This window comes from Mus musculus, chromosome 15, assembly GCF_000001635.26.
Source record: "Mus musculus strain C57BL/6J chromosome 15, GRCm38.p6 C57BL/6J".
NCBI lineage: Eukaryota > Metazoa > Chordata > Mammalia > Rodentia > Muridae > Mus > Mus musculus.
In genome coordinates this window covers 100,364,242-100,389,324 of record NC_000081.6, presented here as the reverse complement: position 1 = coordinate 100,389,324, position 25,083 = coordinate 100,364,242, and the positions used below count along the sequence as shown (strand labels likewise).

Genomic DNA, 25,083 nt, shown 5'->3' with positions numbered 1-25,083 from the left:
AAAGTGTCCATGATCTTAAATAAGAACCTCACATAACACCATTTTCTATTCTGAAATAAAATTCAATTGTACTGAGCAAAGAGGCCAAAATAATGTGTACGTCCACAGTGTAATTCCTTGCTAGTGACACTAACTGTCTCCCTGTGCTTTTGTCCTCCCTCAGTACCGCCTGGGACTGACCGCTCAGCCTGAACTCTATCTTCTGAACACCGTGGATGCTGACTCAGTGGTGTCCAGATGACTAACAGCCCAGGAGACCTTAAGAACACTTTCTCTAAGCCCTTTCGGGCCAAGTGCCTGTTAGCAAATCCCTTAGTTCGGAGGTGAGCTTGTTCAAAGGTTTTTGAACAAAGGAGAAGTTCTCCTCACGGACTCAGGGTAAAAGCTGACAGTTGCGTATGGGTCAGAGACCCTTCGGAGGCAGTGGGCCTGTGGCAGCTGTGCAGTCCCTCAGGCTTGTGTCTGCACTTCTGGGGTTTAAAGTGTATCGATATGTATTTATGTGAACCCAAACGTGCCAGTTTGGGTAAGATTTTAAGGTTATAAAACTTGATAGATTTTTACAAATGCCTTTCAGGTGAGTTAGGTCTTTGTTCTATTTGGGTAACAAATGAGAAAGGGACCTTTCTGACGATGAACTTCCCCAAAATAACTCTTGAAGCGCTGCTTTACCACAGTGTGTGTGTGTGTGTGTGTGTGTGTGTGTGTGCGCGCGCGCGTGCCTGCCTGCTTCTGCTTGTGGGGGCCACGGGTTGGCATCAGGTGTCTCCAGTCTCTACCACAGTGTGTGTGTGTGTGTGTGTGTGTGTGTGTGTGTGTGTGTGTGTGTGTGTGCGTGCGCGAGTGCCTGCCTGCTTCTGCTTGTGGGGGCCACGGGTTGGCATCAGGTGTCTCCAGTCTCTCTCTGAACATGGAGTTCAGTGTGTGACTGAGCTAGCCAGCCAGTAAGTTCAAGGATCCTCCTGGCCTCGCGCCCCAACACTGTGGTCCCAGATCAGCTGCTACGCCCAGATTTTACACAGTGCTGGGGACCCAAACTCAGGTCTTCCTGGACAGCAGGTACTTTACCAACTTTCCCCCTTTGTCTCTACATCAAGTGTGTCTGTGGCTGTTGTTCCGTTGGTGTCTGTCCACCTGCCCTTTCTTCCCACTCTACGCGCTGACACTCCACACACTGTCCTCACCCTGTCTCTAAGGGCCGCCCGTATGTGTACCGCTGAGTGTCCTGAGGAATTTAAGCATTTTAAGGTGTGTGTTAGCAGAGGTCTGAGGCTCGCACTCGATGGGAACACAGACCATCAGTTTCACTTTAAGCACCGACACTCCAAACGCGCGTGTGCAGGTAGTGAAGCTTTTTGGTTTTTGCTTTAATCCCAACCAGAAATAATCATCCTTGTTATAATAAAGTTCATGCTTAATAGCTAAAAGCTTTTGTCTAGGGGTGCGACTCATTTGTAGAGCTCTTTGCTTGCCCACCACACACACACACACACACACACACACACACAGGCACTCCTGAACACACAAACGCACACACTCATACTCTAACTGTCTTCTTAGGGAATCAGTTAATCAGTTACAGCACTTGACCTGCGTTCCTACCTGGCAGTACAGTAGACAATACAGCAGGCTAGAACTGAATCATAGCTGCCCACTGTCATTGCCATGTGTGCCCCAGGGGCACACGGCTTATCGGGCACAGGGCCTTCATATTCTTCTTTACTTTTTTGCTCTCTAGGCTCTGAGTCTGTAAACCCCATAGGCTATGTGTGACTTTAAATGTCACATTCATCTTTCAGCATTAAATGTAGAAACAGAGAGATCAGACATTACTCTTTTTGTTTTGTTTGGTTTGGTTTTCTAGGACAGGGTTTCTCTGTGTAGCCCTGGCCGTCCTGGAACTCACTCTGTAGACCAGACCAACCTTAGACTCAGATCCACCTGCCTCTGCCTTGAGTGCTGGATTTAAGGGTGGGAGCCACCACCTCCCAGCTTGCGAGGGCATTTGCTAAATTCACCCTTTACAGCTTCTTCACGTCCACCTTGGGGCCTTTAAAAATTTTTTTTTAATTTTATTTTTTAAAGATTTTATTTAATTTATATGAGTATATTCAGACACGCCAGAAGAGGGCATCAGCTCTCATTACAGATGGTTGTAATGTGGTTGCTGGGAATTGAATCAGGACCTTTGGAAGAACAGTCGGTGCTCTGGACTGCTGAGCCATCTCTCCAGCCCAGGGCTTACCTAGAACTTGTTATGTAGACCAGGCTAGCCTCAGACTTAGAGATCCTCCTGCCTAGCCCCCAAGAGCTGGGGTTGAAAGTGTGCTCAGTTCTGCTTGGCCACAAGGCCACTGAAGACTTAGAACAGCCTTGTAGCCTAGGTCACAGTTCTGACCTTAACAGACAGAAGCAGCAGCAGCTGGGCTGAGCTTCGGTTACCGAAGTCCCTGTGTTTCGGTTTGGTGAAGACCCGTCACAGTCCCAGATGAACCCATTTCTTGTACACCCACCCGACCCTCCACTTCTGTTTCTCAGTACTTCTTTCCCTGGGAGATTATGTGGGAGAAGAAAGACTGAAGACAGAAGCATCCTGTTTTGCGATTCATACAAAGGTGAGGCAGATGAGAGAGGTCAAGAACTCTCAAGGCTTTCTGTAGCTCCTCTCTGCGCTTCCTCTGGGTGCAGGTAGGAACAGAGATAAGATGCCACACATTCACAGGTATCATCTCCCCGAGGCCTCACAGCTTCTTGTCAGCAGAAAGTATAATACATACCAAATCCATTGAAAGATTGACGTCTAAAGAGTGAGCCTTGGTTAAGCTTTATGCCATTAAGAACAAGTATGAACTTTGGCTAGCATTCATGAAACCCTTGATTCAACCCAACACTGAAGAAAAAAAAGGGGGTGGTGGTGGTAATGAGGCCTGTGGTGCGCGCCAGCGTTCCAACACTGGAGAGAGAGCTAAGAGGATCAGAAAGACCAGGCTCACCCTTGGCTTTGTGTCCAGTTAAAAATCCTGCGATTTGATGCTTCTTCTGAACTCTTCAGGCACCAGACATGCATGTGGTACACAAACATACATGCAGACAGAACATACACATTAAAAAAAAAAGCAAAAAAGAAGTCAAAAAATGTTAATGGTGCTGGCAAGATAGCTCAGGAGGTAATTAAATTCACCTGCCACCAGGCCTAATGACCTGAGTTCCATCCCAGAGAACCCCAGGGTGGAGAAAAGCAACTCACAAAATGTCTGATCTCTACGCATGCTGCGGCTCCTGTACACCCGTACATACATGCACAAGTCGTTAAAAGTATAACTTTAACAAAACATTCAGCTTGGGCATGGCGATCTTTGTTATTCAGACGATTGGAGGCTGAGCCAGGAGGATCTCAAAATCAAGGCCAGTTTGGGCCACATGCCAAGATCTTGGTCTTAGGGCACAAGGGACTAGAGAGGTTACTCAGTGGGTAAGAGCACTGGCCACTCCCAGCACCCTCGGGGCAACTCACATCAGTGACTCCAGACCCAGGGAATCCAGTGCCCTCTGGTAGCTTCTTGCATGAGCGCACGCAAAATACCCAAAACAATGAACCAGTAACAATCATAATTTTCTACTATATGGTAACAAGTCTGGGCTTCTGTATATAGTGGCATTATAGAGCAGTATTAATCTGTTTCTTAAAATACCCAAGAACAGGGTACTTTATCAGAAAAGAAGTGTATTTAGCTCACAGTATAGTTCAAAGACATGGGGCTAGCTAGCACTTCTACTGAGGGACTCTTGCCCCATGGTGGATGGTACCAAGTGAGGCAGTAGCAAGAGGAAGAGAACATACCAGGGGACCAAGAGATCATTTGTTCATTCATTCACTCATTCATTCATTCATTCATAGTCTCCCCCCTCCCCAACCTCCCCAACAGCTGACCTAAAACCTTAGTTCCCTAGAGGGGCTGTCTTTGATAACAGCTTGCCCTCATGAAAACATAGTTCCATAAGAATGGCCAGTCCCTCCCCTTGACCTGACCATCTCTCCCTAGACCCTACCTCTTCAGAGACTCCCCTGACTCAAGCTTGCACGCTGGGACCAGGCCTCCCACACAAGAACATTTTGAGGACATGTTACAGCCTGCAAGCATAAGCATAGTCAGTGAATATAGAGAAAACTATTCGTGTTCACTGTTCCCTGGGATTAAACACTGTGCCGTTTAATTAAGAAAGGATGCTCTGGCCGTGTAGGCCGGAGTCAGCGGCAATGCAGCTAAATAATTAGTAGTGAGTTCCCGCTACATGACTGTGTGCCCACCATACTGTGAAGGACAGGTGGAGAACATGCAGGCTGGCGGTGTGGTAGCCAATGAAGATACCATGTTTGGGACACGGCATTAGGCCACTGAAGTATTTTACAGAGTCAAGTGTTAAGGAGTGTCTGTGTAGAGGGACCCTACTTAGCAGCCTCCTGCAGTGGATTCCCCCCCCCCCCACTTTACCCAGCCCAGGGGAACGCAAGAGCATCATCGCACATCTTTTCCTTGGTACAAGGGGACATCATCCAAGTTTGCAAGTTTGCATGGGTTGCGGCTATTGCTAGATCCACAGTTGGCAGTGCTGTGTAAGTAACAGATACATTCTTTCCCTTCACTCAGTAACATTACAAAGTAGGCTTTGGGAGAGGTGTCTTCCATGCAGAAGAGGTGAGGCAGAGGGATTGCAGTTTTGAACACAGACACTGCTGCACAGTAAGATCCTGCCCCACCACTCACAAAGGGTTTCACAGTATACCCCAGACTAGCCTGGAACTTGTGACCGTCCTGCCTCCGGATCCTAGAGTTTTAGGCCGGCATCATGCCCTACTGTTTTGAAAAGCCATTTTCCTTCTCTTTTCTGAAGATTTATTTATTTGGGTGTGTGTGAGTATTTACCCACATGTAGGCATGCACACTGTATACATACTCTGGGCAGGGGTTGTGAGCTGCCATGGTGCTCTGCAAGAGCCAGTCCCACCCCCTTTCTACAGCCATTTGCTTGCTTGTGTGGATGCACACACGTGTGGGGCTCAGAGGATAACCTCGGCTTCATTCTCTTCTTCCACTATTTGGGTTCCAAGGTGCGCACTGAGGCCAGGCTTGGCAGCAAGCATCTTCATTCCTGAGCCACCTTGCCTCCTCTGGATCCCTTTTCTAAGAAAACACACTTGGTCTGCACTGCTTGCTGAGTGAAGGAAGGGGGCCACATTTTTGCTAAGAACCTGTTTAGAAGTCTGTCAGAGCCTGTTGGTGCAGGAACCGCTGCTGCCTGTGTGCACAAAGTCTGGAACTCCAGGGGGCCTAAGTCAGAAAAAGACAGCAGCAGGGTAATTTTCAGCTAACCGAGAGGATTTAGAGAGCAACCGCTTAGCATCGTGAGATACAGATTCTATGAGGATTCTGTGTGAGTTACACGTTGTAGCATGATTCAGAACACAATGAGAATTCCTTTTTCTGATGCTAGCACTGAAGGAGCCGGCCGTCCTTGCTTCCAGCTTCTGGCTTTACTTTTTGGGTACATTGAAGAACCGAGGTCTGATATAGTCCTTATACATAGAGTAGAGAACACCTGGAGAAGAAAGTCACCCACAATCAGTAGTGTCCGTGAGAAGCAAACACTGACATTTTCCCACACACTTTTCCAAAACGAGCACACTATTGCAAAAGAAAAGGACAAACAAAACTCAGTAAGCAAGGCTCCGCTCACCCAGCGGCTGCAGAATCAAATAACACTTAAGTATTTTGGATCAGCATCGACGCAGGCATATGCACATGTGCACACACAAACCCAAACTCATAAAAACACAAATTCTGTAAAAAAAAACATAAATTTAAAAGACAATAATACTTTGAACTTAAGCTGTCATAACACCATCCCCAAATTAAAGTTTTTGTTTTGTTTGTTTTCTTGAGTCAAGTGTTTCTCTGTGTAGCCCTGAATGTCCTAGAACTCACCACATAGACCAGGCTGGCTTTGAACTATAGAGGTCTGCCTGCCTCTGCCTTCCAAGTGCTGGGATTAAAAGTGTGTGCCACCAGGGCCGGCTGAACTCATGTTGGCTGAAGTCGGTGACACATGGCAGCAGTGGTAGCAGTCGGTGCGCAGAGGCAGGGGGATCGAAAGTTCATCCCGGTGTTTGGCTACACTGTGGGCGGAGGCCAGTCTGAGCTGCATGAAATCTTGCCTCAACAACAGAACCAATCTTGGGAAAAGCTAGGCAAGTTTGGTCAAACACAAGTATCTTAGTTAGCCAGTCACGAATTCAGCACCTGCCTGTGCTCAGCACCCCAGGGAATATGCATGACTGATGGAACCCTGCTCTGGGGATTAGAAGCAGCAGGTGAATTAGCTCTGAGATGAGGCAGATGACGCCAGCAGTCCGAGGGCTGTGTTGAAGCTTCCGAGAATTCTTGGCGATGAATTCCGAAAGGAAGAGTCAAGTATCAGATGTAGTTTCCCTCTGGCCTCTCTCCCTTGTCAAGGCATGGGTACCTAGTTGTCTAGATCGTTCACTTCTCCCAAGACTGCCCACTGTGGTCTTTCTGTGCACAGAAGATAAAGGCTCCATGGATTCTTCTTGTAGCACCGCAGGGCAGTAAACTGAGGCAGAAGCTGCAAAAAGCTTTAGAGTGAAATACTAAAATAACTAGAATTGATGCTGCCTAGCATTCAAGCCAAAATGTTTTCTTTTTAGCGGGACTCGCTGTGTTGAAACGACATTCTCGGAGCTGGAAAGGTGGCTTAGTTGGTAGAGTGTCTGCCTAGCACGCACAAAGCCCTGGTTTGGTTCTCAGCACCACACAAACCAGGCGTGGTGGCACACACTTGTGATCTCAGCATTCAGATGGCAGAGTCAGCAAAGTCCAAAGTTCAGAGCCATCCTTGGCTACATAGGGGGTCTGAGGCTAGCACTGGGCAGTGAGACCCCGACTCAACACACAAGTGAATAAAATGTGAGGTTCAGAGAGAATTCTGGACTCATTTCTTTTAGTGAGTTAGAGATAGTTCGTCCTTGCCGCTTGCCAACCATCTAAATGTCCATTCCCTGAATGTATGATCACCGACACTCATTGCCTCTCTAGTGATCCAGTTAGATCTCTAAGGAGAGCTCATAGTCTGCTGCCAATATCTGTACTGTTACAGCCCCATACACTAAGTGGCACGCGCACGCGCACACACACACACACGCACGCACACACGCACGCACGCACGCGCACACACACACACACACACACATGCACGCACGCACGCGCGCACGCGCACACACACACACACACACACACGCACACACGCACGCACGCGCACACACACACACACCCTGCAAGCTTTTTGTTTAAGTTTTGTTTGTGTGTTCCTGTGTGAGTTTGAGCATGCTGTCCCACACCTGTGGGGAGGTAGACCAGCCTCAGCTGTTGGTTCTCCCCTTCCCCTTTGAGATGGGGTCTCTCTGTTGTCAGATCCTGCATATACCAGGCTAGCCTACTGACCAGCTCCTGGGATATCTCTCCAGCTCCCATCTCACCACAGGCACACCGCACCCAGATTTATGTGAGTTCTCGGGATCTGATCTCAGTCACATCAGCATAGCAAGCACGTTACATCAAGCCACCCCCCTGCCTCTTTGACCCATCCCCTGCCTCTCCAACCCACTCTCTGCCTCCCCAAGTCATCCCCCTACCTCTCCAACTCATCCCTGTCTCTCCAACTCATCCCTGCCTCCCCAAGTCACCCCTGCCTCTCCAAGTCACCCCTGCCTCTCCAAGTCATCCTCTTGATTCTCTAACCCATCCCCTGCCTCCCCAAGTCATCCCCCTACCTCTCCAACTCATCCCTGTCTCTCCAAGTCACCCCTGCCTCCCCAAGTCACCCCTGCCTCCCCAAGTAACCCCTGCCTCTCCAAGTCACCCCCTGCCTCTCCAAGTCACCCCCAGCCTCTCCAAGTCACCCCCTGCCTCTCCAAGTCACCCCCAGCCTCTCCAAGTCACCCCCTGCCTCTCCAAGTCACCCCCTGCCTCTCCAAGTCACCCCCAGCCTCTCCAAGTCACCCCCTTGACTCTCTAACCAATACACTGCCTCTTCAAACTTTTGAATTGTGTGTAAACAAATATGTTGACTACAACTGTGTCTTTTTGAGACAAGATTTGATAGGTAACCCAGACTCTGAGTAACCTCAAAGTGGTATCCTCCTGCCTCAGATAATATTACAGGCACGTGCATTTATTTTTAAACTATAAATTTAATACACATAGCCTACATATTAGCAGAGCATTCTCTTTCATTTTAACCTGTTTACTTGTAAGACAGGCTCCGGCTCTCTTGCCCTGCGTGGTCTCTAACTCCTGGACTCCTGAGATCCTTCATCATTCTCTAACAGCTGGAACTGCAGGTGTGAGCTACCACATCTGGCTAGTGTTTTCATTTTCAAGAAACAGTATTCTCTAACAATATCCCTGAGGACCTCCTTATACATAGGATGTGGAGTCTGTAATTCAAAGGGTTTGTCGAGGTCTCACATAGCCCAGGCCAGCCTTGAACTGGCTTGCAGCTGAGTGGCTTACAGTTGGAGCCCAGGACTTCCTATATTCTGGCTTTCTCCCTAGTCATGGAGACATTTGAATGGGGAATTCTGTCAGTATAATTCTGTCAGTGAGGTTAACAGTTTGAGTCTAGAGTGACAGCCCTGTTTCTCTGTAAGCCACAATGTATAGTCTATACAATAAGATAACAGGACCTATCTATCGTAGAAAATAGACCTGATGTGTTATTGTATCATGAGGATTGCTCTGGTCTTTGTCCCAGGAATGGCAAAGAGCTTATAGAAAGCTTGTAACTGCAGGAGAAAGAACAGCATCTGTTACTGATGACCCTCCTGGGTCACACTGAAGGCTCATGCCAATGAGAATCCAGCTGGCATCAGAGGCTGAGAGCAGTTCTGTGGGGGACCACACCCTTAACCTCAGGGAATCTGAGACACCAGCTCCAGGTGCTGGGGTCAGCCTCAGATTGTATCCCGGCACAGCAGGTCAGGTGGAGTCTGAGCTAGCTCTTATAGTAAGATTAAACCATTATGACAACAGGTGAACAGGGAAGGAAAATGTGGTGTATTTACACAGTAGGGTGTGGGGGTTGGTTGGTTTTTACAGCCAAAAGAATGAGCTTTTGTTTTTGGAAGCTGGAGATGGTCACGTTAAACAGGTTATGGCGATCTCAGAAAGACAAGAGTTTTCTCTCATTTCCGGTTCTTGGGATTTTTGTATAAAACCACACACACACACACACACACACGGACACACACGGACACACACGGACACACACGGACACGGACACAAAGTTGAAGTAAAGCTGTCTAGAGGGAGAAAGGGGACTAAGCAGGGAGAGAAGGGGACTAGGGAGGGCGTAGGAAGCACCCACATGTTTCACATGCAGTACACACGTGTGTGGACACTTGAAAACAGGCTGAGGTAATGAGCTGGCTGCGGTCAGTGACTGGCATTGGGGCACTCCTTGGTGCTGGCTGTTTTGCATGATGAGCACTCTCTCCCTCATTCTTGACCTAGACTCTCTATCCTCTGTATGAGTAAGAGACAAGAACTTGGGGCTCATTTGTTTCTTGTTTGTTCCTGTGTGTGCCACAGGACAAACACGGGGGTCTGAGAACAGTGGGTCTCAGGACTCAAACTAAAGCCACTGAGCAATCTTGCCTGCTTGGGAACTGTACTGGACTCCTGTTTTCTTTCCCTAGTCATTGGGTGGCCAAAGGCTATAGCTCAGTTCTGTAGAAGTCCAGCTGCATGCTCCAAGATGTTCTGTCTTCTACCAAACAGCTGTATGGGGGCACTGGGACACATTGCCGGTGTCCCCAAAGCCCAGGACTTCTTTTCAACAGTCCCTCTAGAACTGTAATGCCTGGTTTAACATTTTGGTAGAAGCAAACAGAATGGTATCCACTTGGCCCTCTATCACCGTGGTCCTTCCTTCAGGCCTGGGGACCAGTGTGGATGTTGTGACAGGTGCTGGTGAGAGGACATCCGGTTCATAAGCCAGACGATCTGCGTGTGATCCTCAGAAACTGTGAACGGTGGACAGAGAGAACCACTCCACTGGGTAGTCACCTGACTTCCACACATGTGCCGAGTGTGCATACACCCATGCACACATCACACACAATAATAATAATACATTTTAAAAGAATACCGAAAGCCACCGAGGATACACATTCCAGTGACGTGCTCCGGTATTGGAGACTATCATCCTTGGGGTAGGCTGTGTGTGCAGCAGACCCTCCGAAAAACACACTGACCTTTGCCAGCTCTGAATTTGAGCCACTCTTTACTGTAATTGTGCCAGAGCAGGGATCTGCTGGCTTATGGCCGGTATTTCAAAACTCCCCACAAATGTGTTTATCTTCTCTCTGGTTTCCTGGTAAATGGATGCAGGTCTCTTTCGGGGAAAGCTAGAGAGATGATTACAATATGTTTGTTTATGTGTAGATGTATATATGTACATACATGTGTTTATATGCATATATACACATACATACACACATATGGAGTGTGTGTGTGATGTACATGTTGGGAGGAGGTCTTGGGATGTGAGATAATGCAAGTAAAGAAAGAAGTAGGCCACCAGGCCAGAGCTCCCTGCTGTGTGCTTCAAGTTCAAGCCTAGCCTTTTTTCCTTCTGGGCTGCCCCGACTTCCAGTTCTAGGGCCACCAGAACTGGGTGACCAGAGCCTGAGATCTGTGGCTTAGCCTATGGTGTCACCGCTTGGACAGTTGCCAGACACAGCAATCAAGCGTCCCACTAGTTGTCTCCAGGGAGGCCGGCAGCTCACCGCATCCTTCTCAGACTAAAGAGAGCGCTATCAGGACTCTTGAAGTGGCCTGGCCTACCTGGATGTGGGCATTTCCTCCTCCCTGATAAAGGGAGTGGCTATACTGGGGGAGGCTGATTGAAGTCTCTCTGTCTCCCTCATCCTCTGGCTGCCTGCCTCCCTCCATGGCAGGCTCCCAGTCTGAAGGCTGCTGCCAGTTGAGGCTGGATTACTCCTGATGTCAGATGCCTTGTACGCTGCAGGCTGTTTGGCAGCATCCCCATGTCGATAATTGAGTTGCCTCCCACTCCCAACAGGGTAAACAAAAATGTCCCCATATGATACCAGGTTAGCTTTTCCTGAGGGAACAAAGTGCCTGTCATTTCCTGAAAGTCCACAGGGGGAGCCAGAGTGTGAACCTTTGGAGAACCAAACAGCAAAGGCTCTAAAGCTTTGGGTTGTCACTTCTGGGGCTGGAGAGCAGCTGGAAGGAGCCAGGAACATGGGCACTCTAGGTGGATGGGAGAGTGGCTGAACCTACGTGTGCTCAGGAGAAGATGCTCACAAGACAAGATGTCCGCTCAACTGTGAGAATTAATTTTGTCAGAGACACTAAGGCCCTGAAGACGGGCCAGGCAGTGGTAAGGACAGGGGCTTTGCTTTGATGTCTTTTGATGACCATGAAGGTGGATGAGAAACCTTTGGAAGTCAGGCCTGTGGCTGGCCACAGCTGGGAAGTGCTGCCTCTATTGTAGCCAGGGCAACTCTGGAAAAGGAAGTGGTTGTCCTTGAAGCTGGGTTTGAGGGTGATAACATCTTTGGCCATGTGGTTTTGGAGGAATGGTTTGGTAACAAAGGAGGCAGGCTTGGAAGTATAGTACTATAGTAACTTCGGGAACTTCAACAATTGTAACTTGAGATTTGGGGCCCAGAAAGACAGGAATCTAAAGCAGGAACTGGCCCTGGAATTTATCAAGCTCCAGACACCAGTGACCAGCTGCTCTCTCCCAGGAGAAACACCTCAGCTGTGGCAGGGGCCCTCATTGCTGCGGGGAACAAAGTTAGCAGGAGAGGAGAGCCAGAAAGGAGCCCCTGTCTGAGTGAACTGTGATGCACAGACTCTGTGTGAATGGGGCCTTGCTGCTGAAAGGCCAGCCACTCACTGATGGGAAAATTCCTCAGGAACGGGGCTGTGACTGACCCCGGTCTGGATAATGACGCCAAGCCAATGTGCCTTTGGTTTAGTTTGCTTTTCTTTGTTGGTTTTGGTTTTTTGAGACGGGGTTTGCCTTTGAAGCCCTGGCTGTCCTGGAACTCACTCTGTAGACCAGGCTGGCCTCAAACTCAGAGATCGACCTGCCTCTGCCTCCCAGGTGCTAGGATTAAAGGCGTGTGGCCCTGCCTGGCTGAGTAAACGTTTTTAATGTGCTGTACTGTGTAAACTTACTGCACCCAGAAGCCATCTTGGTACGCTTCTCCAGCAGTGAGATTAGGGTCCCCTTGGAGTTCTACCAGGCTAAGTTGGAAACGTAGTTATAGTTAGTTGGTTGAGATGGCCTTGCCTGCAGAAGCGTTGGTGTAGTTGAACTGATAGTTCCTATTGTCAAGTTAGAAAGTTCACACTGATCTGGTCACTTAAGCATAAACTGTTGAGCAAGATAAGGAGCACACACATAATCCCTGTACCAGGAAGCCTGAATGGGGAAGATTTGAAAGGGTTCGGTACCACCTATGCAATATAAGCAATATGCAATATAAGCAATATGCAATATAAGCAATATGCAATATAAGCAATATAAGCAATATGCAATATAAGCAATATATGCAATAAGCTTCATAAAGGCCCCTAGGGAAACAGCCAACCAGAACCACTGTAGGAATTAGTCTGTCCCGTGTATTCTAGCTCCTGTTTGATTGTTCTGAATTGTCCCTGCTTGTCCTGTCTTATCAGGCACTTGCCTGCAGTCTCAGAATTAAGGAGGACTGTTATATCGAGTCTGGCCTGGACTTCAGTAGTGATTTCTGAGGCCAGCCTACACTGCCTAGAGATTTTCTGTCTCAAGCAAACAAACCTCAAAAGTGCAGGCCAGGCACAGTGACATAACTGTAATCCCAGCATCTGAGAGGCAGCATTAGGAAGATCACCTTAAACTCCAGTCCAGCCAGGGCTATGCAGGGAGCCCACCAAAACCTAGATGGTCTCTGTTGGAAAGTTTCATGTCAACTCGGCACAAGCTAAAGTCATCTAGAAGAGGAAACCTCAATTGAGAAAATGCCCCAGGAGATCAGGTAGGCAAACCTGTGGGGCATTCTCATAATCAGTGATTGATGGGGAAGGGTCCAGCCCACTGTGGGTGGTGCCATTCCCTAGGCAAGCCATGAGGAACAAGCCAGTACATACCCCTCCGTGGCTTCTGCATCAGCTCCTGCCTCCAGGTTCCTGCCCTGTTTAAGCTCCTGCACTGACTTTTTTCAATGATGGGCTAGAGTGTGGAAGTGTTAGCCAAGCAAACCCTTTCCTCCCCAACTTACCTTTCAGTCATGGTGTTTCGTCACAGCAGTAGAAACCCTAACTAAGCCACTAATCTTTTCTTTCTAACTAATCTTTCTAATCAAGACTAATCTTTCCTTGCTAAGCATGTCGGCCACCGGGCAAAGCTTCATTGCTGGATCAAAAGTAAAAAGGCTGTTTAGGTCTCTGGCCTCTAAGGAGCTTCCTCATCTGCTCGTGAGACAGGCTGAGGGGCACAGCCACTGCTGTTAGTGGAGCTGTGTAGAGCCGAGCCATGCCAGCACCTTCCTCTAGAGCAGGGGTTCTTAACCTGTGGGTTTCGAACCCTTTGAATGGCCCTTTCACAGGGGTCACATATCATGTTTCCTGCATATCAAATATTTGCAACTCAAAGCAGTAGCAAGGTTGCAGTTATTAATTTTATATTTGGGGTCACCACAACACAAGGGATTGTATTAAAGGGTCAAAGTGTTGGGAAGGTTGGGAACAGCTGCCCTGAGAAGGTGACCACCATCCCTTTTATGTCTGGCAATTTTGTTGTATTTTATCAGGCGAAAATCGTAAGAAATTGAGAGGCCTCAACTATATCAGCTTGCTTTCTTAAAGGTCCATTTTTATTTTCTGTATATGAGTTCCTGAATGTGTGAACTTGCACTGCAGGTATGCCTGATACCCAAAGAAACCAGAAGAGGGCGCCTGAACCCTCAGAATTAGATGGTTGTGAGCTTTCAAATTGGTGCTGGGCTGAATCCTTTGCAAGAGAAGCAGTGCCCTTAACTGCCTCATCTCTCCAGCCCCCGAGGGAATCTCCTTATCTCATATCATTTCAATCCAATATTTATCTTCTGCCAAGAATTTACAGAATAAGTAAAACAACACACACACACACACACACACGTGCACACGGCCACACACCCACGGAGGACAGCCAGACCTAAGAAGAGGCAGCAGCTTACCTAGAGTCACGGCTCCCACCACACATCCTTGGGCGGCAACCCGCACGTGGATGAGATGAAGGGACATCTTCTGCTCTCTTCTGGAATTTAGCTTGTAAAGACCGTAGGACAGCACAGCCACAAAGCCTGCCATGCCTGTGAATTTAAAGATGAATTAGGGCGCTTGAGAGATGGCCAGTAGTTAAGAGCACTAGCTGCTCTTCCGGAGGACCAAGGTTCTATTTTCAGCACCCAGATGGCAGCCCATACCTATCTGTACCTCCAGTTCCAGGGGATCTGATGCCCTCACACAGACAGACAGGCAGGTAAATCACCAGGGAACATAAAGTAAAGATAAATTATGTATTTTAAAAAGAAACCCATTTGTTAAAAATCCATAACAAAGCTTATGGACTATTTTAAAACAGACATGAATTAGATTAACAAGAGGCGAGCATTCCCCTTAGCCAAATGAAAGGCCGTGCGTGTAAAGGAAGACAGACAAGATGTAGAATCAGTGACCTTCATCCATCACACTAGGGTCAGAAGTGAGGGTTGTGGGTGTTTTAGATTTTGGAACATCTGCATTACAATATGTCAAAAGCCATCTAGGGAAGGCTATATTAACCAAGTAAGTTTTCAGGAGATAGTCCACCATTTGCATGGCTGAGATGGGTGAGCTCTGAGATGCAGGGTCCTCAGAGACTTCCGCCCAGGATTGTTTCTCAATGCTGAGATGCCTTTCCTGTCACTGTTGCATGGCCTAATGATTCTGGGCATCAGCCCACCCTATTGAGTGATCTCCTGCAGGATCAATAGGAAGATGTACTTTCATGTAGTAATGCTGTGTAGGCGAACTGATGATTTCATAATTCCTAAATTAGTACAAGTAATTTTAAGTCCTCTATAGAATAAAAGCTGCAGATAGAGCTCTGTAAACCTTCATGTGTCCTGAGCTGATTGCACTCGAAAAAGAAAGCAGGCTTGGAACACATTTACAATCAAGGAAATCATTCCTTCTAGGCTAGGAACGAGGCCTCTTTCTGGTAACTCAACGTCAGAAGCTGGGAATGGACAACTTATTGTAGGTGCAAGGACAGAAAATAAACGATGAGCTAGTCTATCTATACAAGACTTCGAAGTAATGAGACACAAGGCAGATGGCTTGTCTCTTGACAAAACCGTGCTAACTTATGACATGAAAATTATTGCTTTAAACTTATAATGAACTTATGGAGCTAAGTGTGTTACTTCTGTGTGCCTGACTCTCTTCCTTTCAATCTGACTCACAAAGAGTTAACGAACTCTGAGCCTCTCACCTGATTAGTGAAAGGCCCTGAAAGTCAAAGAGAAAATGACCCAAGCAACTAACTTCTTTTCTTAATCCCCTGCTGCTGTCAGCAGGAATGAATCTCCAGAAAGGAGCAGCTTTTAGCCACAGAATAGCAAGAGAGAGTTAAATTTCCAGAAGCCATCAGCTTCCAGACCCCAGAACAGTGAGAGTCACAAGGCCAGAGATCATCTCTCCATCTGTGTCCCACTGTTTTCTAGCCTCACTTCCAGAGTTACAAGTCACACCTCAACCTAGACATTGCCTTTCTTCCTGAGTCACAACGTCCTGGTTCCCGGTCCTGTGCATGAAGGTAAGCATACATTTGATTCCTTGACAAAATCTGTTGCTTTTCCTATGGAGGCAGCTCAGCAGAGCCATGCATTACATCATCAAATCACTGCTGGACTCTGGGAAGCTGCCCTTACAACCCTGTGGAATGGTGTAAAGTGCCCTGCCCCCACTCATGCTCCCCATGGGGGTTAACCCCTCCCTGCCTTGGGCCTGCATCCTTTAGATTTATGCAGATAGGCATCTCACATGTCTTGTTGTTTGGAAAATTAGCCACTGTTCACGTACATGTGGATACTTATTCTCATCTTATTTATGACTCTGCCTGATCTAGGGAGGCTTTCAAATATGTAATACAGGCTGGAGAGATGGCTCAGCAGTTAAGGTCCTGAGTTCAATTCCCAGCACTCACATGGTGGCTCATCATCTGTAATGGGATCTGATGCCCTCTTCTGGTGTGTCTGAAGACAATTACACTGTATATATATAATATACACATAATACATATTTAAAAACAAAACAAAAAATTTTTGAAAATAAAATTTACTTTAAACATTTAATAAGATAAAATGGTCTCCTATGTGGGCAGAGGTGGCACAGTCCTTTAATCCCCAGCACTGGGGAGACAAAGGTAGGCTGATTTCTAAGTTCAAGGCCAGTCTGGTCAACAGAGTGAGTTCCGGGACAGTCCGGGCTACACAGAGAAACCCTGTCTGGATAATAAAGAAGACTGGATGATTCATTCCAGGGGAAGCTTTCTTTGTATATTGTCACAGGACCCTGTGGAAGCCAGACAAGTTGATTGTCCCAGGCTTCCCCCACTGACTCTGAGGCAGAGACTTCCACCTCTCCAACGTCCTCCTGCCCACCCCAGTGTTCAGCATCCCCGGGCCCCACCTCTGTCAGACACCAAAACATCAAAAGAAGATACTGAGGACCTGTTCCTGGTGCACCTGGCACACTCTTAATTCTGTGTCACTTCACCTTTTGCCAATCTATACCCAGGGGACACAGGGGATATAAGAATTGCTAATATGGGTCTTATATAACATTTCCTATAGGATCATCATTTGATTAATTCTATAAATTCCACCATGCATCCTGACATTTTTTTCTCACTATATGTTAGCCACCTAACGTCATTCTACGTGTCCATTTCTCACAGACTCTGTGTGAAGTCCCTATTATGTGTGTACTAAAGCAAGCCACTAATTTCCCTTTATGGCCTAAATGATTTATAGCTGACCTCACCCTAGGCATTACAGCCTTAATTGCTATACAAGGATCTGTTGCGGCTTCTGCTGCCTCCCTAATTCTACAGGCACACAAAGCTAACCGTGTAAAGTCCTTGATCCAAAGTGTTTTCTTAGCATTGATCACTTGGGATAGGACTGATCCGAAAGACAGAAAGGAAGCAGACAAAGACTCGAACAAGTGGGCAGACGCGGCCACGTTGTGGCCACTCAGATTGTAGGCATTATTTATGTGGGCTCCAGGGATTGAACTCAGGACGCCAGGCTTGCATGGTCAGCACTGTTACACTGCTGGGCCACATGAACAGAGAGAGCAGCTTTTAATTGGGATCCTTAAGCTGGGTGAGATAGACCATGCCTCTGCTCCCAGTGTGGGAGGAAGGCCCAGGCGTTCAAGGCTAGTGTAGGCTGCGTGGGCACCCTGGGCTATGTGAAATCTTGTCTCAAAAACCTAAGCCAGACTAACTTAAACTAAATAAAAATAACGATATTTTCAGGTTCAGCATTTTAGTTTGGGCTTTGACTAGGAAAACCTGAGCCTGTTGGGATAGTTGTCATTTGTGGTTTTCCTGAGCCAGGTATTGGACTGTGTATGCTTCAAGGCTCTCATCTTGGTCAGGCCTCATGCTATTGAGTGGCCCAGCACAGCATCCTAGCACACATAGCTTTGGCTTTATTTCTCACATCACCGGTTAAGGACTAAATCAGAGAAGGATAAAAACCATTGTTCTTGTTTAAAAAAACAAAAACAAAAAAACAAAAAAAAAAGGGGGGGGCTGGAGAGATGGCTCAGCGGTTAAGAGCACTGACTGCTCTTCTAGAGGTCCTGAGTTCAACTCCCAGCAACCACATGGTGGCTCTCAAACATCTCTAATGGGATCTGACGACCTTTTCTGGTGTGTCTGAAGACAGAGACAGTGTACTCACACACATGAAATAAATAAATCTTAAAAAAAAAAAAAAGGTTGTTCTTGTAAGAAAGGAACAGAGATGAGTATCATGGTAGAAGCCTGTAATCCCAGCTTTGAGAAGCAGAGGCAGGGGGATTGCAAGTTTCAGACCACCCAAGACTATATAAACGTCCCTGCCTTAAAGTGACAGTGTAAACTTTAGAATTAATTGAAATCACCTGAATATGTGAGCAGGAAGCCTGTGGCTCTGAGAAGAGCTTTGAGTCTCCAAAGGTTCCCGAGCTCAAACCCTTCTTTCTCTATCCCTGTATCAAAGGGTGTGAGACTGTTGTGTGCTTTGATAACCTGTGTCTGCACCTTTACAGCAGAGAACTCAACTAAATGGGAAAGACTCCAGGCCTTAAGAGATTTTTTAAAACTAGGAGAATTTAACCCATAACTGACCAAAAAGACCAAAACAAATGTGTCACAGGTGGAGGAATAATTATTTGCTATCAATTGTATAAGCTATTGGTTTGGAGCGCTACCTTGAATTTGTATATCACACCGGATGCTTCTCTCTCTCTCTCTCTCTCTCTCTCTCTCTCTCTCTCTCTCTCTCTCTCTCTCTTTCTCTCCTCTCTCTCTCTCCTCTCTCCTCTTTCTCCTCTCTCTCTTACTCTAGATGGGTGAGAGTTAAATGAGAAACAAAGCAAAAATACAAAAGAAAAAGAAGAGGAGAAAGAAGAAGGAGGAGGAGGAGAAGGAGAAAGAAGAAGGAGAAGGAGGAGGAGGAGGAGGAGGAGGAGGAGGAGGAGGAGAAGGAGAAGGAGAAGGAGAAGGAGAAGGAGAAGGAGAAGGAGAAGGAGAAGGAGAAGGAGAAGGAGAAGGAGAAGGAGAAGGAGAAGGAGAAGGAGAAACCACAAGAGCATATTCATAGTATGGAGAAAGCTGAAGTGGACAGTGGCCTGGCAAGGACTGGGAACTGCGGTGACAGGAGGATGGGAGGCACTTGACTGTTGAGCTCGTGGGTGTTCTACTGTGGACCCCATAAAGTCGAGTGGATAGCTCCAAACCCACAGTCACACAGATGATCCTGACTGAATTCAGTGGCTCTCAAAACAAAATAAGGGAGGTAAAGAGACGGCTAAGCAGGTACCAGCACCTGCCCAGCCTGAGTTCAGACCCTCAGAGACACATGGTGGAAGGAGAGACCTGACTCCTTAAAGCAGCCCTCTGACCACTACCCACGTGCTGTTGCATGTGTGTGCCTACACGTGTAACACACACCTGAACACACACACACACAGCCACAGCTGAGTTGCATCACCAGGGCTCAGATGGAAGCAGAGAATGAGTTCTTGGGGCCTGTGTCTGACCTTCCCACACATGCAGTGCTATCAACGTACCTACACTCAATAATTTAACAATAGCAAATGTTGTTTTATAAACTACAGCAACAGTCATGAATGTGGGAAGAGGACATTGTGGGAGAGAGAGGGTAATGAATGGAAAAAGATCAGAAGGAGTGTAGTCATCAGAATGTACTTTGTACATTTATGAACAACCTGACAAAGAACAGACTCAATATAAGTTATTAGAAATAGAACTCTTAAAAAAAAAAAAAGCAGCACTGGGAACTGCGGGGAGCTGGAAAGAAGGCTCCAGGGTTGCGAGCACTCACTGGTCTTGCAGAGGACTTGGGTTCAGTTCCCAGCACCCACATGATGGCTCAACCCTGTAACTCCAGTTCCAGAGGACCTAATACCCTTTTGTGACCTCCAAGGGCACCACAGACATGGTGCACATACATACATATATACATACATTCATACACACAGAAATGCCCATTCATATAAAATTTAAAAGTACACCTAAAAATATGTAAGTAAAAATCTTTTTTTAAAAACAGTGTTGTCCTCCTTTGGGGTTCTCCAATCGTCTTCCAGATTGACGTGTCCCTCCATCAGCAGCCACAGAGTCTGGAGTACCATAGCTAAGGGACATAGTGACTCCTCCCACCTTATCTTAAACAGGAAAAACAGCCAGAGCAGAACACTGTGCACTTGCCTGTCTTCCAGCACTTGGGAGGTTGAAGCAAGGGGATCAAGGAGTTAGAGGTCAGCTTGAGCAAGACAGAGACTACTTCAAAAGGCAACAACAAGTCTCAGGGTTAGCATTTGCCTACCATGAGCCGGGTCTCTAGACTGGTCTGGAGTACTGAAACGAAACACTGTGTTAGCTGTTGGAGAGTTAATTCATGACTTCCATAACTTCCATATATCTTAGGATAATCCAGTCTTTTGTGTCCATGTGTGTATGAGTGTACAAATATGCACACACTTCGGCACACACATTTAGTGGTCAGAGGACAGCCTAAGGGGCCACTCCTCACGTGCTGTTCACCCTGGCCTGGAACTCACCTAGTAGGCCAGACTGGCTGACCAGTGAACCCTGCAGGTCTGCCTTGGCTCCACCTCCCCAGAGCTGGGATTCCAAGAGAGTGTCTCGACAACTTGGCCTTTTTATATGGGTTCTGGGAGCCTAATTCAGGTTCTCATGCTTACCGTATCCACAAAACCCTTGTTGGGATTGTAACGGCATTACCTTAACTCTATGGACCCATTTGGGGAGAACTGACCTCTGTGGTGAGAGTGTTGGGTTTCTTTATAAACCCATGTACATTATGTGAATGTGTTTTTGTTTTGATCCCAGGTGTGAGCAAGCAGTTGCTTCACAGCAGGTGACTATGATTTGTCTCATGCACTAGGAGGGGGGTGATTTTCGCCCAGCCACAGGGAGCTTACATGTGGAATTCTAGGACCTTTTCAGAGGGTATAAATGCCAGAACTCCTAGAGGCAGGGGCACAGCCAAGGAGGCTGCGGATCCCGCTGCTGCTTCTGCCTCTGGATTCTGTTCCTGCGGTTTTCCAAGTGGTCATGAGCTAGGATGAGAGGAAGAAATCGAAGATATCCTGGTGATGATGATCAACACTGCCCCCAAGGACCTCGATGCCCTGATCAGTAGAAAGTAATCTAGCAGTATCAATGCCTCCTTTTTCCTCTAACCTTATTTCTCTCCTACCTAGTGCTGAGGGGATTGCAGGGGGTAGATGCAAGAACCTAGGACAGCAGCCAAAAAGGCATGTCTGCAGACCTCCTTACTATATTAAGTTTTATATATATGTGTGTGTATGTATGTATCTATCTCTATCTCTATCTCTATTTCTATCTCTATCTACATACATATACATTGCCAATTACTAATCAATGTACATAATAAGTATCATATCCATTCAGGTCATCTGATTATTTCATTACCATTTTGGTATTGTTAATATAAATGCATTTATATCTAAGTATTTATTATTTATTTATTTATTTAGGTTTTTTTTTCTTTTTTTCGAGAAAGAGTTTCTCTGTGTAGCCCTGGCTATCCAGGAACTCACTCTGTAGACCAGGCTGGCATCAAACTCAGAAATCCACCTGCCTCTGCCTCCCAAGTTCTGGGATTAAAGTCATGTGTCACCACTGACAGTCTTTATTTTCTTTATAATGCCTATAAATGGATTCCCACCCCCCCCCTTAAACTGCAGGTTCTATGTGTTTGTTCACAGTTTAAAGACTGCAGCTTTACATGGGATGAGAAACAATGTGGGGACAGGTGTTTGTAGGGCTCAGTGATATCAGTATCCTTCCTGGTCTATTCTGCAAGCTGGAGAAAGATCCAGAGCAATTATCACAGCTCTGAGCGTGTTTTATAGGCTTGCTAGTAAATGTAGCTGAGCGAGATGATTAATGTGCAAGTTGTACAGGCAAAGAAAGATGACGGGGCTGGTGAGATGGCTCGGTGGATAATGGCCTGTGCTGTTCCAGGCCTTGATGTGCGGGCCTGCAGCCAGGGCCAATTCCTGGCTCCCATGGCTCCCATGCAAAGGTGGAAGAAAACAGCTGACTCAGTTGTTTTATGACATCCATACATGCCGCCTCCAAAATCTCTCTCTCTCTCTCTCTCTCTCTCTCTCTCTCACACACACACACACACACACACAAACTTATAATAAATAAGATTTAAGTGAAGCAGAGACGTGGCTCTGCAGTTAAGAGTCCTCACTGCTCTCCCAGAGAACCTGTATGGTTTTTGTAACCCAGGTTAGGCAGCCAAGACCCCAGCCGCAGGGCAGGGCCTCTGACAGCCCTCCTGGCCGCCTGCACCTGGCACCTGAACACATGCACACACAGTCACACACAAGTGTACACACACTCACATATGCACACAAATAAGGTTTTTTTTTAAACTTTCTACATATATTTTTAAATATATATATATAATCATCTTAAACTGCCCATGCTTTGTGAACTAGGAATTGTACTCCTGGAATCTATTCCAAGGAAATAAGCAAGTACAGAATGCAGAGGACACAAAAGCCTTCATGATGGTGCCCTGTCTTAGGAAAAACTTAAGAACCCTAAATGTCCTGAACAAGACACCGCACACCTACAAAACTCTCGTAAAGAGAAATTCCTGTGTTTGCGGCCAGCCTGGTCTACACAGTGAGTTCCAGGTCAGCCATGGCAGCATGGAGAGACCACCCTGTCTCAAAGAGAAAAACTAAGAATCATAGATTTATTTTTATTCATCTGACTGTGCTCTGGATTGAGCCCTGGGGCCTTAGGGCGATCCAGACAAGCACATTCAGTCTGAGTCCCGACCCATAAATCTTGTTTGTAATAATGGAAATGATTTCAGATCATCAATAAAAGTATTTTCTAAATTATCTGTGTGAGACAGTCTGTCCCGTGGCAGAATGACCTGTAAGTATTGTTTAAATTACAAAAGCAGAAACAAAACTTGAAGAATACATACAATTTTTTTCCTTATTTGTTTTCTAACAAACACCTGAGTCTCTTTCCTTGGCCAAGTCCAGGTCTGTGCTCACTGAGACACTCCTTCTGTCCCTTTGGAGATGAAAGTCAGCGCACCCTCCTGCTTCTCCAGTAATTGAGTTTACGGGAACACTTTCATCTCTCGCATTAATCACCGGTGCTCCGGGAACACTAACTTAATGTGTAACAGACACGGCGGCTCATCTGCTCATTACTGGGGTCTGCTCACATAGCATGAAGGGGCTTGGTTTCTCTTCTGTGCTTTCCCTCTTTGAGGCAGGATCTTGTGTGACTTCCTCATGCTGGCCTCAAGCTGCCTCTGCACAGTGATAACCTTGAGGCTCGGACCTTCCTGGGTGCTGGGTTTACAGACGTGATCTGCCACACTGGTTTATTCCATGTGGAGACTTGAGCCCACCGCTCTGCATGTGCTAGGCTAACTCTACCAACCGAGCTACATCCCAGCCCCCAAGAAGTAAAAGTTTACCTTCACACCTGACAGCAATGGAAGGAAAATCTAGAACACCAAGACACGTGGTGCACAGAGCAGAGAGACAGACGGTTCTAGCTGACTCTCAGGATGCTCAATTGCTGGTCCAGTCCTCAGTCAGAAACCAACGAGTCTATTAAGTGGGTTCTGTTTGAGGGACTGTGAAGTAATTTTAGATAGACTTTAGGGATGGTGATATGGCCCAGCAGCCACAGGTGCTTGCTGCCAAGCCTGATGACCTAGGTTCGATCCCAGGAACCCACATAGCAGAAGAAGAGGAAAACCAACTCTCAAGAGCTGTCCCCTGAGCTCCACATGCATGCTGTGGAATGTGTGTGACTGCCACCACCAGAATAATTAGACGTTAAAAAGTCAGGTGGCCCCTGATGAAATGTGTAAAACTGAATAAAAGGATTGGCGACAACCACCAGTGTCTGACCTAGGAAGTCCCTGCAACTGGGGTTGGGCGTGGGGTGGGATGCTGAGTTCTTTTCCATGCTGCTGTTCCTGCAACCGTCAAGGTGGGTACTTACCCACGGGGACAAAGGGGGAGTCTCTCGATTTCCGGAGGAGTCGGGACAGCTGGCCTTCATCCTCAGCTGCTGACCACTCATCTGAAGACATTTCTCTCTGCCAACAACAGGAGGTCTGTGTGGTTGCTGCCATCATTCCAAGAACCAGTCTGCTCGTGCACTGCCCGCCCTGTGTCAGCCCAACTGAAACAGGCAGCTGTCCCTCCTTCCCTCACACCTTCACTACAGAATCCCATATGGCACGGGGAGTGTTAAAATATATGTGGAGAGAAAACCTGTCCATCAGAGAGTCCTTGAGTGCAACACGCCTGGATTCCCACCCAAACCCTTTCCCAGTGTCTTACACTTGAAGTCACCTGGGACCTTAGGATATCTCTCCAGACACAGACCACAGGCTCTCTCTTCCAATGACAGAGCAAGGCAGGCAAAAATAAATAAATAAATAGTGTCTGGTGTACAGGTGAGGGGAGACTAAGACTGCAGGATGTGCAGGGCCTTTTGAATGGTTCAGATATCTACTGAGCCCCCTGTGCGTCGGGCCAGACCAGACAATGAAGAGCGGTTGTCAGCATGGGTTGAAAGAACTCACAAAGACAGCTGAGTTGCGACAGCCTTGGTGGCTCTCCGGTTTGCCCATGCAGCCCTAATGCATACAGTACATGGTATTAAACACAGTAGCATTGTATGGATGAGATTTTTCAGAAAATCAAACTCAGTGAGAGGCACCATACCTTGTACGTGCTGGAACAGTATCCCAGTGCTTGCTGCCTGTCTCCTCCTGGTCTTTGATCTGCACGGGTTTAAGGCTGTCACTGCCCCTGCGATTTCCAGCTAATTGATGATCATAAGAAAGCTGAGAGACAACCCTTAGGGTGTGGCTATCTGGTATTGGTCGAGGTTTCTCGTCCCCTGCTGAAGACCCGCTAACAGCAGTGCCTTGCCACAACGTTAGCTTTGGAAGATAGTATGTTTTGTTTGTTTGTTTGTTGTTGAGACAGGGTCTCACTGTGTAGCCTTGGCTGTCCTGCACTCACTCCTTAAATCAGAAATCCACCTGCCTCTGCCTCCCCAGTGCTGGGATGAAAGGCATGTGCCACCATTGCCCAGCTAGAAGATAAT

General features: G+C 47.1%; 3 protein-coding genes across 9 annotated transcripts in view; 1 reads left to right on the top strand and 2 right to left on the bottom strand.

Annotated features, from left to right (window-relative positions):
* Positions 1–1,427, top strand: part of Slc11a2 (solute carrier family 11 (proton-coupled divalent metal ion transporters), member 2) — a 36,312-nt gene extending 34,885 nt beyond the window's left edge. For all 7 annotated transcript variants that reach the window (XM_011245487.3, XM_030248382.1, XM_006520579.4 and 4 more), the window contains exon 17: positions 164–1,427. In XM_011245487.3, coding sequence (XP_011243789.1) covers positions 164–241 — 78 coding nt within the window. In that variant the 3' untranslated portion in view covers positions 242–1,427. The remainder of the gene's footprint in view (positions 1–163) is intronic.
* Positions 1,428–4,889: 3,462 nt separating this feature from the next.
* The window catches only part of Methig1 (methyltransferase hypoxia inducible domain containing 1), a 31,236-nt gene continuing 11,042 nt past the window's right edge, over positions 4,890–25,083 (bottom strand). The window contains exons 2-4 of the mRNA NM_001024672.3: positions 23,965–24,061; positions 14,312–14,446; positions 4,890–5,598 (exon numbers count right to left, since the gene is read on the bottom strand). Of these exons, the coding sequence (NP_001019843.1) occupies positions 5,534–5,598; positions 14,312–14,446; positions 23,965–24,061 (297 nt within the window). The 3' untranslated portion in view covers positions 4,890–5,533. The remainder of the gene's footprint in view (positions 5,599–14,311; positions 14,447–23,964; positions 24,062–25,083) is intronic.
* Higd1c (HIG1 domain family, member 1C) lies at positions 5,370–24,740 on the bottom strand. Its single transcript, NM_001002900.1, has 4 exons — positions 24,696–24,740; positions 23,965–24,061; positions 14,312–14,446; positions 5,370–5,598 (listed from the first exon to the last, which is right to left on the bottom strand). Exons 2-4 carry the CDS (start codon positions 24,053–24,055, stop codon positions 5,534–5,536), a joined length of 291 nt encoding a protein of 96 aa, NP_001002900.1. The 5' UTR covers positions 24,056–24,061; positions 24,696–24,740; the 3' UTR covers positions 5,370–5,533.